This window comes from Tachyglossus aculeatus, chromosome Y4 (genome assembly GCF_015852505.1).
Source record: "Tachyglossus aculeatus isolate mTacAcu1 chromosome Y4, mTacAcu1.pri, whole genome shotgun sequence".
In the NCBI taxonomy this organism is placed as follows: domain Eukaryota; kingdom Metazoa; phylum Chordata; class Mammalia; order Monotremata; family Tachyglossidae; genus Tachyglossus; species Tachyglossus aculeatus.
This window is the reverse complement of record NC_052096.1, coordinates 12,617,202-12,636,026: the sequence shown is the minus strand read 5'-3', so window position 1 is coordinate 12,636,026 and position 18,825 is coordinate 12,617,202. Positions and strand designations below refer to the sequence as shown.

At 49.8% G+C, this 18,825-nt stretch overlaps 1 protein-coding gene across 2 annotated transcripts; it reads left to right on the top strand.

Moving 5' to 3' along the window:
- Positions 1 to 2,432: 2,432 nt before the first annotated feature.
- Positions 2,433 to 11,420, top strand: CKS1B (CDC28 protein kinase regulatory subunit 1B). Of its 2 annotated transcripts, none has more exons than XM_038768898.1 (3): positions 2,433 to 2,570; positions 10,949 to 11,076; positions 11,203 to 11,420. In XM_038768898.1, the coding sequence occupies exons 1-3, from the start codon at positions 2,449 to 2,451 to the stop codon at positions 11,253 to 11,255; spliced, it is 303 nt and encodes a 100-aa protein (XP_038624826.1). In that variant the 5' UTR covers positions 2,433 to 2,448; the 3' UTR covers positions 11,256 to 11,420. The 2 variants fall into 2 exon arrangements, with proteins under 2 accessions (XP_038624826.1, XP_038624825.1); XM_038768897.1 differs by having other exon boundaries at positions 2,443 to 2,597.
- Positions 11,421 to 18,825: the final 7,405 nt, after the last annotated feature.

Below are 18,825 nucleotides of genomic sequence, written 5' to 3'. Positions count from 1 at the left end.
ACTACGACATAAGCAGATACAGACTATGTTCAGGGCACTGTACTAAGCGCTTGGGAGAGGACATTACGACATTAGCAGATACAGACTATGTGCAGGGTACTGTACTAAGCGCTTGGGAGAGGACACTACGATGTAAGCAGATACAGACTATGTGCAGAGCACTGTACCAAGCGCTTAGGAAAGGAGATACAGACTATGTGCAGGGTACTGTACTAAGCGCTTGGGAGAGGACACTACAATGTAAGCAGATACACAGTATGTGCAGAGCACTGTACTAAGCGCTTGGGAGAGGACACTACGACGTAAGCAGATACACAGTATCTGCAGAGCACTGTACTAAGCGCTTGGGAGAGGACACTATGACATAAGCAGATATATAGTATGTGCAGAGCACTGTACTAAGCGCTTGGGAGAGGACACTACGACGTAAGCAGGTACAGACTATGTGCAGGGCACTGTACTAAGCGCCTGGGAGAGGACACTATGACATAGGCAGGTACAGACTATGTGCAGGGCACTGTACTAAACGCTTAGGCAAGGACACAAGCAGATACAGACTATGTGCAGGACACTGTACTAAGCGCTAGGGAGAGGCTCTGGGGCAGAATCTGGGGGGGGGGGGCCGATTTGAGGGCATCCCATCCCTGGAGGGGTCAGGGGTCAACCGGAAAGGAGGAGTCCAGTGCTCTGCACGCAGAAAGCGCTCAGTATATGCCGAACGAATGAATGAATGAATGTATGTATGAATGAATGAATGAGGAAGAGGCGTTCGTTGAGGGGGGGAGGGGGCGCTCTGGGCGGACCGGAAGTGGGGGTCCCAGGGGACCCGGGGGGGGACACGTCCAGACTCCCTGGTGGGGTCCAACAAGTACCATCATTATGATTATTACTAAGCGCTTGGGAGAGGACACTGTAACATAGGCAGATACAGACTATGTTCAGGGCACTGTACTAAGCGCTTGGGAGAGGACACTGTGACAACAAATAGGCATTCGGTGTGCTGAGCACTGTACTGAGCGCTTGGGAGAGGACACTACGACGTAAGCAGATACACAGTATGTGCGGAGCACTGTACTAAGCGCTTGGGAGAGGACACTATGACGTAAGCAGATACACAGTATGTGCAGAGCACTGTACCAAGCGCTTAGGACAGGACACTGTGACATAAGCAGATACAGACTATGTGCAGAGCACTGTGCTAAGCGCTTGGGAGGGGACACTACGACGTAAGCAGATACAGACTATGTTCAGGGCACTGTACTAAGCGCTTGGGAGAGGACATTACGACATAGGCAGGTACAGACTATGTGCAGGGCACTGTACTAAGCGCTTGGGAGAGGACACTACGACATAGGCAGATATAGACTATGTGCAGAGCACTGTACTAAGCGCTTGGGAGAGGACACTGTGACAAGCAGATACAGACTATGTGCAGGGTACTGTACTAAGCGCTTGGGAGAGGACACTACGACATAAGCAGATACAGCCTATGTTCAGGGCACTGTACTAAGTGCTTGGGAGAGGACATTACGACAAGCAGATACAGACTATGTGCAGGGCACTGTACTAAGCGCTTGGGAGAGGACACTACGACATAGGCAGATACAGACTATGTGCAGAGCACTGTACTAAGCGCTAGGGAGAGGACACTACGACATAGGCAGGTACAGACTATGTGCAGGGCACTGTACTAAGCGCTTGGGAGAGGACACTACGACAAGCAGATACAGACTATGTGCAGAGCACTGTACTAAACGCTTAGGCAAGGACACAAGCAGATACAGACTATGTGCAGGACACTGTACTAAGCGCTAGGGAGAGGCTCTGGGGCAGAATCCAGGGGGGCGGATTTGAGGGCATCCCATCCCTGGAGGGGTCAGGGGTCAACCGGAAAGGAGGAGTCCAGTACTCTGCACGCAGAAAGCGCTCAGTATATGCCGAACGAATGAATGAATGAATGAATGAATGAATGAGGAGGAGGCGTTCGTTGGGGGGGGCGCGAGGAGACCCGGGGGGGCGGGACTTCCGGTGTCCGGGGGCGGCCGGGAGGGGGCGCTCTGGGCGGACCGGAAGTGGGGGTCCCAGGGGAGCCCAGGGGGCCGGGGGGGGGAGGGGGGACACGTCCAGACTCACGGGGGCCTCATGAGGGTCCCGCTCCGCTCCTTCCCGCCAACGCCGCCGCCGGTCCGGCCTCCTCCACAACTTTCCCCCCCGGCCCAACTTTTCCGGCCCTCGCTTCCGGCCTCTCTGACCTCTGACCCCGCTGACGTCAGGAAGGACACCGCCCCCCTCCCGCCCCTCCGGCCAATGGGAGCCCGCGGCGGGGCGCGCGCCGACCCCCCGCCGCGCCGACCAATGGGAAAGGAGAAGAGGCGGGAGGGGGAGCGGGGAGATCCCCCCCTCTCAGCCAATCGCGGGGCTCGGGGGGGGGGGCACGTGACACGGCCAATGAGCGGCGGGAGCGGCGAGTTTGAAAGCCAGGCCGCGGGCGGGCGGCGGTTGATTGACGGTTGGGGGGGGGCGGCGTCATGCGCGGCCATGTCGCACAAGCAGATTTACTATTCTGACAAGTACGACGACGAGGAGTTCGAGTATCGGTCAGTGGGCGCCGAGGCGGGGGAGGGGGCGGCGGGGAAAGGGGCGGGAGGGTGAGGGGGAAGGAGGCCCTCCCTGCCCCCCCCCCCACGAGGTTGGCCACACTGGAGCCCGCGCGTGCGGGCCTGAGGCGAGGCGCATGCGCGGCGGGCCTGAGGGGGGGGGGAGGCGCATGCGCGGCGGGCCTGAGTGGGGAGGCGAGGCCAATGCGCGGCGGGCCTGAGGGGGAGGTGGGGTGCGTGCGCGGCGGGCCTGAAAGTGGGGGCGAGGCGCATGCGCGGCGGGCCTGAAAAGGTGTGGGGGGAGGCGCATGCGCGGTGTGCCTGAGGGGCAGGTGAGGCGAAAGCGCGCCGGGGATGAGGGGAGGCGCATGCGCGGCGGACCTGAAAAAGGGGGCAAGGCGCATGCGCGGCGGGCCGTGGGGGGGGGGGTGATGCGCATGCGCGGCGGGCCTGAAAAGGGAGGGGCGCGGCGCATGCGCGACGGGCCTGAGGTGAGGCGCGGCGCATGCGCGGTGGGACTGGGCAGCCCACCCCTCCTCTGACACCTCACCCTGCGTCGTCGTCGTCATCATCATCATCATAATAATGCTGGCATTTATTAAGCGCTTACTATGTGCCAAGCACTGTGCTAAGCGCTCGGGAGGTTACAGGGTGATCAGGTTGTCCCACGGGGGGCTCACAGTCTTCATCCCCATTTTACAGATGAGGGAACTGAGGCCCAGAGAATAATAATGATGGTATTTGTTTACTCTGTGCCAGGCACTGTTCTAAGCGCTGGGGAGGTTCCAAGGTGATCAGGTTGTCCCACGGGGGGCTCACGGTCTTCATCCCCATTTGACAGATGAGGGAACTGAGGCCCAGAGAATAATAATAATAATACTAATGGTATTTGTTAAGCGCTTACTATGTGCAAAGCACTGCTGTAAGCGCTGGGGAGGTTCCAAGGTGATCAGGTTGTCCCATGGGGGGCTCCCGGTCTTCATCCCCATTTTACAGATGAGGGAACTGAGGCCCAGAGAATAATAATAATAATGGTATTTGTTAAGCACTTACTATGTGCCAAGCACTGTTCTAAGCGCTGGGGAGGTTCCAGGGTGATCAGGTTGTCCCCCGGGGGGCTCCCAGTCTTCATCCCCATTTTGCAGATGAGGGAACTGAGGACCAGAGAATAATAATAATAATAATGGTATTAAGCGCTTACTATGTGCAAAGCACTGCTGTAAGCGCTGGGGAGGTTCCAAGGTGATCAGGTTGTCCCTCAGGGGGCTCACAGTCTTCATCCCCATTTGACAGATGAGGGAACAGAGGCCCAGAGAATAATAATAATGGTATTTCTTGAGCGCTTACTATGTGCAAAGCACTGTTCTAAGCGCTGGGGAGGTTACAAGGTGATCAGGTTGTCCCACGGGGGGCTCACGGTCTTCATCCCCATTTTACAGATGAGGGAACTGAGGCCCAGAGAATAATAATAATAATGGTATTTGTTAAGCGCTTACTATGTGCCAAGCACTGTTCTAAGCGCTGGGGAGGTTCCAGGGTGATCAGGTTGTCCCCCGGGGGGCTCCCAGTCTTCATCCCCATTTTACAGATGAGGGAACTGAGGACCAGAGAATAATAATAATAATAATGGTATTAAGCGCTTACTATGTGCAAAGCACTGCTGTAAGCGCTGGGGAGGTTCCAAGGTGATCAGGTTGTCCCTCAGGGGGCTCACAGTCTTCATCCCCATTTGACAGATGAGGGAACAGAGGCCCAGAGAATAATAATAATGGTATTTGTTGAGCGCTTACTATGTGCAAAGCACTGTTCTAAGCGCTGGGGAGGTTACAAGGTGATGAGGTTGTCCCACGGGGGGCTCACAGTCTTCATCCCCATTTTACAGATGAGGGAACTGAGGCACAGAGAAGTTAATAATAATGATGATATTTGTTAAGCACTTTCTATGTGCAAAGCACTGTTCTAAGCGCTGGGGAGGTTACAAGGTGATCAGGTTGTCTCACCGGGGGCTCACAGTTTTAATCCCCATTTTACAGATGAGGTCACTGAGGCCCAGAGGAGCGAAGTGACTTGCCCAAAGTCACCCAGCTGACAAGCGGCGGAGTCGGGATTCAAACCCATGACCTCTGACTCCAAAGCCCGGGCTCTTTCCACTGAGCCACGCTACATCACCATCAACATAATGATGATATTTGTTAAGCGCTCACTATGTGCGAAGCACGAGCGCCGGCTGCGAAGCAGCGTGGCTCAGTGGAAAGAGCCCGGGCTTTGGAGTCCGAGGTCGTGGGTTCAAATCCCGGCTCCTCCAATTGTCAGCTGGGTGACTTTGGGCGAGTCGCTTCACTTCTCTGGGCCTCAGTTCCCTCATCTGTCAAATGGGGATGAAGAGTGGGAGCCCCCCGGGGGACGACCTGATCACCTTGTAACCTCCCCAGCGCTTAGACCGGTGCTTTGCACATAGTAAGCGCTTAATAAATGCCATCGTTTTTATTATCTTATCGTCAGGATACAGGCCTTTCCGGGAGGCAGCCCTATCTGCCTCAGTGGGAGAGAAGGATGCCGGGGAGGGCGGGAGGGGGCTGGGCCTTCATTCCTTCATTCATTCAATCGTATTTATTGAGCGCTTACTGTGTGCACATAGTAAGCGCTCAATAAATACAATTGATTGATTGATTGATTATGCAGAGCACTGTACTAAGCGCTGCTTCTGGTGTCTCAAGGGTGGGGCATCCTACTTTCGTGGGGACTTCCTGGGGCCACCCACCCGAGCCCCCCCAGATCTCCAGCTCTTCGAGGATTGAGGAGGCGTCCAGCCAATCCATCGGTGGTACTTACTGAGCGCTCAGCAGCAGCCCGGCCTCGCGGAAAAAACCCCCGGCCCTGGATTCAGAAGAACCTGGGTTCCAATCCCGCGTCTGCCGTGCGGTCTTGGGCCAGTCGCTTAACGGTTCCGTGCCTCAGTTGCCTCACCTGTAGGGACCGTCTCTCTATGTTGCCAACTTGGACTTCCCAAGCGCTTAGTACAGTGCTGTGCACACAGTAAGCGCTCAATAGATACGATTGAATGAATGAATGAATCCGTAACCCGGGGATTAAGCCCGGGAGCCCCGTGTGGGACGTGGACTGTGTCCGACCGGATTCATTCATTCGATCGTATTTATTGAGCGCTTACTGTGTGCAGAGCACTGTACTAAGCGCTTAGGAAGCCCAAGTTGGCAACACAGAGAGACGGTCCCTACCCAACAATGGGCTCACAGTCTAGAAGGGGGGAGACGGACGACAAAACAAAACATGTGGACGGGTGTCAAGTCGTCAGAACAAAGAGAAATAAAGCTAGGTGCACGTCATTAACAAAATAAATCGAATAATAATATGGACAAGTAAAATAAATAGAGTAATAAATCTGTACAAACATATATACAGGGGCTATGGGGAGGGGAAGGAGGTAGGACGGGGTGGGGGATGACATCCGTCGCCTTCCGTCGTTTCTCCCCAATATTTACTATTCTCTTTATTTTGTTAATGATGTGCATCTAGCTTTAATTCTATTCATTCGTTCATTCATTCGTGTTTATTGAGCGCTTACTGTGTGCTGAGCACTGGACTAAGCGCTTGGGAAGTCCAGTTTGGCAACATCTAGAGCCGGTCCCTCCCCAACAGCGGGCTCCCAGTCTAGAAGGGGGAGACAGACAACGAAACATATTGACAAAATAAAATAAATAGAATAGATGTGTACAAATAAATAAATGGAGTAATAAATAAGTACAAACACATATACAGGGGCTGTGGGGAGGGGAAGGAGGTAGGACGGGGTGGGGGATGACATCCGTTGCCTTCTGTCGTTTCTCCCCAATATTTACTATTCTCTTTATTTTGTTAATGATGTGCATCTAGCTTTAATTCTATTTATTCGTTCATTCATTCGTGTTTATTGAGCGCTTACTGTGTGCTGAGCACTATACTAAGCGCTTGGGAAGTCCAAGTTGGCAACATCTAGAGCCGGTCCCTACCCAACGGCGGGCTCCCAGTCTAGAAGGGGGAGACAGACAACGAAACATATTAACAAAATAAAATAAATAGAATAAATGTGTACAAATAAATAAATGGAGTAATAAATAAGTACAAACACATATACAGGGGCTGTGGGGAGGGGAAGGAGGTAGGACGGGGTGGGGGATGACATCCGTCGCCTTCTGTCGTTTCTCCCCAATATTTACTATTCTCTTTATTTTGTTAATGATGTGCATCTAGCTTTAATTCTATTTATTCATTCATTCATTCGTGTTTGTTGAGCGCTTACTGTGTGCTGAGCACTATACTAAACGCTTGGGAAGCCCAAGTTGGCAACATCTAGAGCCGGTCCCTACCCAACAGTGGGCTCACAGTCTAGAAGGGGGAGACAGACAACGAAACATATTAACAAAATAAAATAAATAGAATAGATGTGTACAAATAAATAAATGGAGTAATAAATAAGTACAAACACATATACAGGTGCTGTGGGGAGGGGAAGGAGGTAGGACGGGGTGGGGGATGACATCCGTCGCCTTCTGTCGTTTCTCCCCAATATTTACTATTCTCTTTATTTTGTTAATGATGTGCATCTAGCTTTAATTCTATTTATTCGTTCATTCATTCGTGTTTATTGAGCGCTTACTGTGTGCTGAGCACTATACTAAGCGCTTGGGAAGTCCAATTTGGCAACATCTAGAGCCGGTCCCTACCCAACAGCGGGCTCCCAGTCTAGAAGGGGGAGACAGACAACGAAACATATTAACAAAATAAAATAAATAGAATAGATGTGTACAAATAAATAAATGGAGTAATAAATAAGTACAAACACATATACAGGGGCTGTGGGGAGGGGAAGGAGGTAGGACGGGGTGGGGGATGACATCCGTCGCCTTCTGTCGTTTCTCCCCAATATTTACTATTCTCTTTATTTTGTTAATGATGTGCATCTAGCTTTAATTCTATTTATTCGTTCATTCATTCGTGTTTATTGAGCGCTTACTGTGTGCTGAGCACTATACTAAGCGCTTGGGAAGTCCAATTTGGCAACATCTAGAGCCGGTCCCTACCCAACAGCGGGCTCCCAGTCTAGAAGGGGGAGACAGACAACGAAACATATTAACAAAATAAAATAAATAGAATAAATGTGTACAAATAAATAAATAGAGTAATAAATAAGTACAAACACATATACAGGTGCTGTGGGGAGGGGAAGGAGGTAGGACGGGGTGGGGGATGACATCCGTCGCCTTCCGTCGTTTCTCCCCAATATTTACTATTCTCTTTATTTTGTTAATGATGTGCATCTAGCTTTAATTCTATTTATTCGTTCATTCATTCGTGTTTATTGAGCGCTTACTGTGTGCTGAGCACTATACTAAGCGCTTGGGAAGTCCAATTTGGCAACATCTAGAGCCGGTCCCTACCCAACAGCGGGCTCCCAGTCTAGAAGGGGGAGACAGACAACGAAACATATTAACAAAATAAAATAAATAGAATAAATGTGTACAAATAAATAAATAGAGTAATAAATAAGTACAAACACGTATACAGGTGCTGTGGGGAGGGGAAGGAGGTGGGGAGGGGGAGGAGGGGGCTCAGTCTGGGAAGGCCTCCTGGAGGAGGCGAGCTCTCAGTAGGGCTTTGAAGGGAATAATTAATGCCATTATTATTGCGTCGTCTGGGTGACCCGGTCGTCTGAACCCGTCGGTCCGTTCCCCTGCTTGAGGCCTAGTTGGGCCTCAAAAAATGATGGCGTTTAAGCGCTTACTATGCGCAAAGCACCGTTCTAAGCGTTGGGGGGATACAAGGTGATCAGGTTGTCCCACGGGGGGCTCACAGTCTTTTTCATTCATTCATTCAATCGTCTTTATCGAGCGCTTACTGTGTGCAGAGCACTGGACTAAGCGCTTGGGAAGTCCAGGTCGGCAACATCGAAAGACGGTCCCTACCCAACGGCGGGCTCACAGTCTAGAAGGGGGGTTCATTCATTCAGTCGTATTTATTGAGCGCTTACTGTGTGCAGAGCACTGGACTAAGCGCTTGGGAAGTCCAAGTTGGCAACATCGAGAGACGGTCCCTACCCAACGGCGGGCTCACCGTCTGTGTTGCCAACTTGGACTTCCCAAGCGCTTAGTACAGTGCTCTGCACACAGTAAGCGCTCAATAAATACAATTTATTGATTGATTAGAAGGGGGAGACAGACAACAAAACATATTAACAACATAAAATAAATAGAATAAATATGTACAAGTAAAATAAATAGAGTAATAAATATGTGCAAACGTATGGGGATGAAGACTGTGAGCCCCCGGTGGGGCAACCTGATTACCTTGTAACCTCCCCAGCGCTTAGAACAGTGCTTTGTACATAGTAAGCGCTTAATAAATGCCATCATTATTATATATTCATTCATTCAATCGTATTTATTGAGCGCCTACTGTGTGCAGAGCACTGTACTAAGCGCTTGGGAAGTCCAAGTTGGCAACATATAGAGACGGTCCCTACCCAACAGTGGGCTCACAGTCTAGAAGACTGTGTGTATATATATATATATATACATATATATATATATATATATATACACATATATGTATATGTATATATATATACACACACACACACGCACATATATATATACATATATTATACAGGTGCTGTGGGGAGGGGAAGGAGGTAAGGTGGGCGGGAGATGGGGAGGGGGAGCGCTTACTATGTGCCAAGCACTGTTCTAAGCGCTGGGGGGGTTACAAGGTGATCAGGTTGTCCCACGTGGGGCTCCCAGTCTTCATCCCCATCTTCCAGATGAGGTCACTGAGGCTCAGAGAAGTGAAGTGACTTGCCCAAGGTCACCCAGCAGACATGGGGCGGAGCCGGGATTCGAACCCATGACCTCCGACTCCAAAGCCCGGGCTCTTTCCACTGAGCCACGCTGCTCCTCTAACGATTTTGACACCCGTCTCCATGTTTGGTTTTGTCGTCCGTCTCCCCCTTCTAGACTGTGAGCCCGTTGTTGGGTAGGGACCGTCTCTGTTGCCAACTTGAATTCCCAAGCGCTTAGTATACTTACCTGTATATATGTATATATATTTGTACGTATTTATTGCTCTATTTATTTCTTTATTTTACTTGTACAGATCTATTCTATTTATTTTATTTTGTTAATATGTTTGGTTTTGTTCTTTGTCTCCCCCTTCTAGACTGTGAGCCCGTTGTTGGGTAGGGACTGTCTCTGTTGCCAACTTGGATTCCCAAGCGCTTAGTATACTTACCCAAGTATCTACTTACCTGTGTATATGTTTGTACGTATTTATTACTCTATTTATTTCTTTATTTTACTTGTACAGATCTATTCTATTTATTTCATTTTGTTAATATGTTTGGTTTTGTTGTCTGTCTCCCCCTTCTAGACTGTGAGCCCGTTGTTGGGTAGGGACCGTCTCTGTTGCCAACTTGGATTCCCAAGCGCTTAGTATACTTATCCAAATATATACTTACCTGTATATATGTATGTACGTATTTATTACTCTATTTCTTTATTTTACTTGTACAGATCTATTCTATTTATTTTATTTTGTTAGTATGTTTGGTTTTGTTCTCTGTCTCCCCCTTCTAGACTGTGAGCCTGTTGGTGGGTAGGGACTGTCTCTGTTGCCAACTTGGATTCCCAAGCGCTTAGTATACTTACCTAAGTATATACTTACCTGTATATATGTATGTACGTATTTATTACTCTATTTCTTTATTTTACTTGTACAGATCTATTCTATTTATTTTACGTTGTTAATATGTTTGGTTTTGTTGTCCGTCTCCCCCTTCTAGACTGTGGGCCCACTGTCGGGTAGGGACCGTCTCTCGCTGTTGCCAACTTGGACTTCCCAAGCGCTTAGTCCAGTGCTCTGCACGCAGTAAGCGCTCAATAAATACGATTGATTAGTATGGTGTTCTGCGCACAGTAAGCGCTCAATAAATACGATCGAATGAATGAATGACTGAGGGCGGGTCCGTCTCCGTCCCGACGGGTCACTTGGGTCCCCGGCGCCAATGAAACCTTATCATTCGGCGCTCTGCACATAGTAAGCGCTTAACGAATGCCATCGTCATTATTATTAACGGGAACGGTAATAGACTGTGAGCCCACCGTCGGGTAGGGACTGTCTCTCTATGTTGCCAACTTGTCCTTCCCAAGCGCTTAGTCCAGTGCTCTGCACGCAGTAAGCGCTCAATAAATACGATTGATGATGATGACGATGAACGGCCGCCGCCGAGGGAAGGCCCCTCGGGGCCCGCGGACGGCCCCGAACCCGTGACCCGACCGCCCTCCCCTCCGCGCTCGCCCCAGGCACGTGATGCTGCCCAAGGACATCGCCAAGCTCGTGCCCAAGACCCACCTGATGTCCGAGACCGAGTGGCGCAACCTGGGCGTCCAGCAGAGCCAGGGCTGGGTCCACTACATGATCCACGAGCCAGGTGAGCGGGGGGCCGGCGGAGGGGACGGGGGGCGGGGGGGGAGCCCGCGGTAAGCGCCCAATAAATACGATCGATGGACTGACTGGCCGCCCGGGCAACGCTGCCTTCCCGCCGTCCCTCGTCCAGAACCGCACATCCTGCTGTTCCGCCGGCCGCTGCCCCCGAAGCCCAAGAAGTGAGCGCCCGGGCCCGCCGGGGCCCCGATGCCCCCACGGCCCCCCGTCGCCCGGTGGAAGGTGTGCCCCCCGAGCGCCCGCCACGGCCCGGGCCGCTGACGACGGATGCCCGCCTCGGCCCGCCCGCCCTGTGATCCCAACCCTCCAATAAAGACAAACGTTTTCCTAGCCGGGGGCTTCTCTGCCGTCGTCTGTCCTCCTCTCCGACCCCGGCCGGGGGTCCCGCTCATGCCCAACCGGCCGGGAACCAGGACGCCCCCGGAGAACCGGCCACCGGGCCGGCCCCGGGCTTTCATCCCGGCTCCGCCGGCCTCGGTGTAACCCGGGCCTCGGTTATCTCACCCGTCAAATCATAATAATAATAATAATAATGACGCTGGCGTTGGTTCAGTATTTTTAAGCGCTTACTATGCGCCATTCGAAGCGCTGGGGTAGATACAGGGTGATCAAGTTGCCCCACGGGGGGCTCACGGACTTAACCCCCATTTTACAGAGGGGGGAACCGAGGCCCAGAGAAGTGAAGTGACTCGCCCAAGGTCACCCAGCTGACGAGTGGCGGAGCTGGGATTTGAACCCATGACCTCTGACTCCAAAGCCCGGGCTCTTTCCACTGAGCCACGCTGCTTCTCTCTAAGCGCTTACTATGTGCAAAGCCCTGTTCTAAGCGCTGGGGTAGATACAAGGTGATCAAGTTGCCCCACGGGGGGCTCACGGACTTAACCCCCATTTTACAGAGGGGGGAACCGAGGCCCAGAGAAGTGAAGTGACTCGCCCAAAGTCACCCAGCTGATGAGTGGTGGAGCCGGGATTTGAACCCATGACCTCTGACTCCAAAGCCCGGGCTCTTTCCACTGAGCCACGCTGCTTCTCTAAGCGCTTACTATGCGCAAAGCACTGTTCTAAGCGCTGGGGAAGTTACAAAGTGATCAGGTTGTCCCACGGGGGGCTCACGGACTTAATCCCCATTTTACAGAGGGGGGAACCGAGGCCCAGAGAAGTGAAGTGAGTCGCCCAAAGTCACCCAGCTGATGAGTGGTGGAGCCGGGATTTGAACCCATGACCTCTGACTCCAAAGCCCGGGCTCTTTCCACTGAGCCACGCTGCTCCTCTAAGCGCTTACTATGCGCAAAGCAGTGTTCTAAGCGCTGGGGAGGTTACAAGGTGATCAGGTTGTCCCCTGGGGGGCTCCCAGTCTTCATTCCCATTTTCCAGATGAGAGAACTGAGGCCCAGAGAAGTGAAGTGACTCGCCCAAAGTCACCCAGCTGACGAGTGGCGGAGCTGGGATTTGAACCCATGACCTCTGACTCCAAAGCCCGGGCTCTTTCCACTGAGCCACGCTGCTTCTCTAAGCACTTACTATGTGCAAAGCACTGTTCTAAGCGCTGGGGTAGATACAAGGTGATTAAGTTGTCCCACGGGGGGCTCACGGACTTAATCCCCATTTTACAGAGGGGGGAACCGAGGCCCAGAGAGGTGAAGTGACTTCTCCAAGGTCACCCAGCTGACAAGTGGCGGAGCTGGGATTTGAACCCGTGACCTCGGACTTCAAAGCCCGGGCTCTTTCCACTGAGCCACGCTGCTTCTCTAAGCGCTTACTCTGCACAAAGCACTGTTCTAAGCGCTGGGGAGGTTACAAGGTGATCAGGTTGTCCCCTGGGGGGCTCCCAGTCTTCATTCCCATTTTCCAGATGAGAGAACTGAGGCCCAGAGAAGTGAAGTAGCTCGCCCAAAGTCACCCAGCTGACGAGTGGCAGAGCTGGGATTTGAACCCATGACCTCTGACTCCAAAGCCAGGGCTCTTTCCACTGAGCCACGCTGCTTCTCTAAGCGCTTACTATGCGCAAAGCACTGTTCTAAGCGCTGGGGTAGACAAGGCGATCAAGTTGTCCCACAGGGGCTTACGGACTTAATCCCCATTTTACAGAGGGGGAACCGAGGCCCAGAGAAGTGAAGTGACTCACCCAAGGTCACCCAGCTGACGAGTGGTGGAGCCGGGATTTGAACCCATAACCTCTGACTCCAAAGCCCGGGCTCTTTCCACTGAGCCACGCTGCTTCTCTAAGCGCTTACTATGCGCAAAGCACTGTTCTAAGCGCTGGGGTAGACACAATGTGATCAAGTTGTCCCACGGGGGGCTCACGGACTTAACCCCCATTTTACAGAGGAGGGAACCGAGGCCCAGAGAGGTGAAGTGACTGATCCAAGGTCACCCAGCTGACGAGTGGCGGAGCTGGGATTTGAACCCATGACCTCTGACCCAAAGCCCGGGCTCTTTCCACTGAGCCACGTCAAATGGGGGTGAAGAGCGTGAGCCCCGTGTGGGACGGGGATGGTGTCCATCTCGATTAACTTGTATGTACCCCAGCGCTTAGGAGAGCGCTCAGCTCATAGTAAGCACTTAAGAATCAATCAATTGTATTTATTGAGCACTTACTGTGTGCAGAGCACTGTACTAAGTGCTTGGGAAGTACAAGTTGGCAACATATAGAGATAGTCCCTACCCAACAGCGGGCTCACAGTCTAGAAGGGGGAGACAGACAACAAAACCAAACATATGAACCAAATAAAATCAATAGAATAAACACGTACAAATCAAATAAATCAATAAATAGAGTAATAAATCCGTCCAAACATATATACAGGGGCTGTGGGGAGGGGAAGGAGGTAAGATGGGGGTTGGGGAGGGATTCATTCATTCAATCAATCGTATTTATTGAGCGCTTACTGTGTGCAGTGCACTGTACTAAGCGCTTGGGAAGTACAAGTTGGCAACATATAGAGACAGTCCCTACCCAACAGCGGGCTCACCATCTAGAAGGGGGAGACGGAGAACAAAACTAAACATATTAACAAAATAAAATAATTAGAATAAACATGTACAAGTAAAATAAATCAATAAATATTCATTCATTCAATCGTATTTATTGAGCGCTTACTGTGTGCAGAGCACTGGACTAAGCGCTTGGGAAGTCCAAGTTGGCAACATGTAGAGACGGTCCCTACCCAACAGTGGGCTCACAGTCTAGAAGGGGGAGACGGAGAATCAATCAATCAATCAATCATATTTATTGAGCGCTTACTGTGTGCAGAGCACTGGACTAAGCGCTTGGGAAGTCCAAGTTGGCAACATCTAGAGACAGTCCTTACCCAACAGTGGGCTCACAGTCTAGAAGGGGGAGACAGAGAACAAAACCAAACATACTAACAAAATAAAATAGAATAGATATGTACAAGTGAAATAAATAGAGTAATAAATATGTATGAAACAACATATGAACAAAACAAAACATATTAACAAAATAAAATAATTAGAATAAATATGTACAAATAAAATAAATCAACAAATATTCATTCATTCAATCGTATTTATTGAGCGCTCGTGTGCACAGCACTGGACTAAGCGCTTGGGAGGTGCAAGTTGGCAACATCTAGAGCTGGCCCCTACCCAACAGCGAGCTCACAGGCTAGAAGGGGGAGACGGACGACAAAACCAAACATATTAACCAAATAAAATAATTAGAATAAATATGTACAAATAAAATAAATTAATAAATATTCATTTATTCACTCGATCGTATTTATTGAGAGCTCACGGTGTGCAGAGCACTGGACTAAGCGCTTGGGAAGTCCAAATTGGCAACATCTAGAGACGGCCCCTACCCAACAGCAGGCTCACAGTCTAGAAGGGGGAGACAGACAACAAAACAAGACATATTAACAAAATAAAATCAATTGAATAAATATGTACAAGTAAAATAAATCAATAAATATTCATTCATTCAATCGTATTTATTGAGTGCTTACTGTGTGCAGAGCACTGGACTAAGCGCTTGGGAAGTCCAAGTTGGCAACATCTAGAGAGGGTCCCTACCCAACAGTGGGTTCACAGTCTAGAAGGGGGAGACAGACAACAAACCAAAACAAGGATGGGGAGGGGGAGGATCTCCCCCAATCAATCAATCAATCGTATTTATTGAGCGCTTACTGTGTGCACAGTGCTGTACTAAGCGCTTGGGAAGTCCAAGTTGGCAACATCTAGAGACGGTCCCTACCCAACAGTGGGCTCACAGTCAATCAATCAATCAATCAATGGTATTTATTGAGTGTTTACTATGTGCAGAGCACTGTACTAAGCGCTTGGGGAGTCCAAGTTGGCAACATCTAGAGACGGTCCCTACCCAACAGTGGGCTCACAGTCAATCAATCAATCAATCGTATTTACTGAGCGCTTACTGTGTGCAGAGCACTGTAGTAAGCGCTTGGGAAGTCCAAGTTGGCAACATCTAGAGACGGTCCCTACCCAACAGTGGGCTCACAGTCATCATCATCATCATCATCATCATCATCATCAATCGTATTTATTGAGCGCTTACTATGTGCTAAGCACTGGACTAAGCGCTTGGGAAGTCCAAGTTGGCAACATCTAGAGCCCACTGTTGAGTAGGGACTGTCTCTAGATGTTGCCAATTTGTACTTCCCAAGCGCTTAACACAGTGCTCTGCACATAGTAAGCGCTCAATAAATACGATTGATGATGATGATGATGATCTAGAGACGGTCCCTACCCAACAGCGGGCTCACAGTCTAAAAGGGGGAGACGGAGAACAAAACCAAACCTACTAACAAAATAAAATAAATAGAATAGATATGTAAAAGTAAAATAAATAAATAAATAGAGTAATAAATCTGTACAAACATCTATACACAGTCTAGAAGGGGGAGACAGAGAACAAAGCAAAAAACATAGAGAACGGTGCTGGGCACATAGTAAGCGCTTAGCAAATCCCAGCATGATTCCCGGTATTATTACTAAATCCCACTGTATATATGTATATATGGTTGTACATATTTATTACTCTATTTATTCATTTATTTATTTATTTTGCTTGTACATTTCTATCCTACTTATTTTATTTTGTTCGTATGTTTGGTTCTGTTCTCTGTCTCCCCCTTTTAGACTGTGAGCCCACTGTTGGGTAGGGACTGTCTCTAGATGTTGCCAACTTGGACTTCCCAAGCGCTTAGTACAGTGCTCTGCACATAGTAAGCGCTCAATAAATACGACTGATTGATTGATTGATTGATCCCAGAATTATTATTCCTGTGAGGGAAGGGGGGGAGGGGCGGTGGGCCTTCTCCACAGGGCCACTTCCGGTGGCGGGAGCACGCGCTCGGCGCTCGCGCCAACGACCCCCCCCCCTCCCGCCGTCCACCAATGAGGAGCCAGGGATCCGCCCCCCCGGGCCGAGGCGACCAATGGGAGGCCGGGACGGCGGCTGAGGGGGCGGGGCTTACGCCGGAAGTCGGGCCGGGCCGGTTGGACAGCGGGTGAGCCTGGGCCTACCCCCTTAATGGGGCTGGGGAGGGTGGGGGGCGTCTAGTACATGGCCGGTGGGATGAAAGGAGCTTTTGGAGCGCCGGGGTCAGGGGTGGGGGGCCATTTTGGAGCGTTTGGGGGGGGGCCACCCCTCCCATCTTACCTCCTTCCCTTCCCCACAGCACCTGTATAGATGTATATATGTTTGTACAGATTTATTACTCTATTTATTTTACTTGTACATATCTATTCTATTTATTTTATTTTGTTAGTATGTTTGGTTTCTGGGAAGGAGGCCTTCCCAGACTGAGCCCCTTCCTTCCTCTCCCCCTCGTCTCCCTCTCCATCCCCCCCATTTTACCTCCTTCCCTTCCCCACAGCACCTGTATATATGTATATATGTTTGTACAGATTTATTACTCTATTTATTTTACTTGTACATATCTATTCTATTTCTTTTATTTTGTTAGTATGTTTGGTTTCTGGGAAGGAGGCCTTCCCAGACTGAGCCCCTTCCTTCCTCTCCCCCTCGTCCCCCTCTCCATCCCCCCCATTTTACCTCCTTCCCTTCCCCACAGCACCTGTATAGATGTATATATGTTTGTACAGATTTATTACTCTATTTATTTTACTTGTACATATCTATTGTATTTATTTTATTTTGTTAGTATGTTTGGTTTCTGGGAAGGAGGCCTTCCCAGACTGAGCCCCTTCCTTCCTCTCCCCCTCGTCCCCCTCTCCATCCCCTCCATCTTACCTCCTTCCCTTCCCCACAGCACCTGTATATATGTATATATGTTTGTACAGATTTATTACTCTATTTATTTTACTTGTACATATCTATTGTATTTCTTTTATTTTGTTAGTATGTTTGGTTTCTGGGAAGGAGGCCTTCCCAGACTGAGCCCCTTCCTTCCTCTCCCCCTCGTCCCCCTCTCCATCCCCTCCATCTTACCTCCTTCCCTTCCCCACAGCACCTGTATATATGTATATATGTTTGTACAGATTTATTACTCTATTTATTTTACTTGTACATATCTATTGTATTTCTTTTATTTTGTTAGTATGTTTGGTTTCTGGGAAGGAGGCCTTCCCAGACTGAGCCCCTTCCTTCCTCTCCCCCTCGTCCCCCTCTCCATCCCCCCCATTTTACCTCCTTCCCTTCCCCACAGCACCTGTATAGATGTATATATGTTTGTACAGATTTATTACTCTATTTATTTTACTTGTACATATCTATTGTATTTATTTTATTTTGTTAGTATGTTTGGTTTCTGGGAAGGAGGCCTTCCCAGACTGAGCCCCTTCCTTCCTCTCCCCCTCGTCCCCCTCTCCATCCCCCCCATTTTACCTCTTTCCCTTCCCCACAGCACCTGTATAGATGGATATATGTTTGTACAGATTTATTGCTCTATTTATTTTACTTGTACATATCTATCCTATTTATTTTATTTTGTTAGTATGTTTGGTTTTGTTCTCTGCCTCCCCCTTTTAGACTGTGAGCCCACTGTTGGGTAGGGACTGTCTCTATATGTTGCCAACTTGTCCTTCCCAAGCGCTTAGTCCAGTGCTCTGCACTCAGTAAGCGCTCAATAAGTACAGTTGATTGATTGATTGAGATGTCAGGCCTGGGGTGTCAAGGAATTGCTTTTGGGGGGGAGGCTAGAGTTGGGGTGTTAAGGAATTGCTTTGGGGGGGATACTAAGAGTTGGGGCGTTTAACGAAATCATCCAGCGCCTAGAACAGTGCTTGGCACATAGTAAGCGCTTAATAAATGCCATTGTTATTATTCATGAAGCGCTTACTATGTGCCAGGCACTGTTCTAAGCGCTGGGGGGGGATACAAGGTCGTCTGGTGGTCCCCCGGGGGGCTCACAGTCTTCATCCCCATTTTTATAATAATAATGATGGTATTTGTTAAGCGCTTACTATGTGCCAAGCACTGTTCTAAGCGCTGGGGGGTATACAAGGTCATCAGGTTGCCCCCCATGGGGCTCACAGTCTTCATCCCCATTTTAATGATAATAATAATGATGGAGTTTATTAAGCACTTACCATGTGCAAAGCACTGTTCTAAGCGCTGGGGGGGATACGAGGTCATCAGGTTGTCCCCCGTGGGGCTCACAGACTTCATCCCCATTTTTATAATAATAATAATGATGGTACTTGTTAAGCACTTACTATGTGCCAAGCACTGTTCTAAGTGTTGGGGATACAAGGTGATCAGGTTGTCCCGTGTGGGGCTCATCATCAT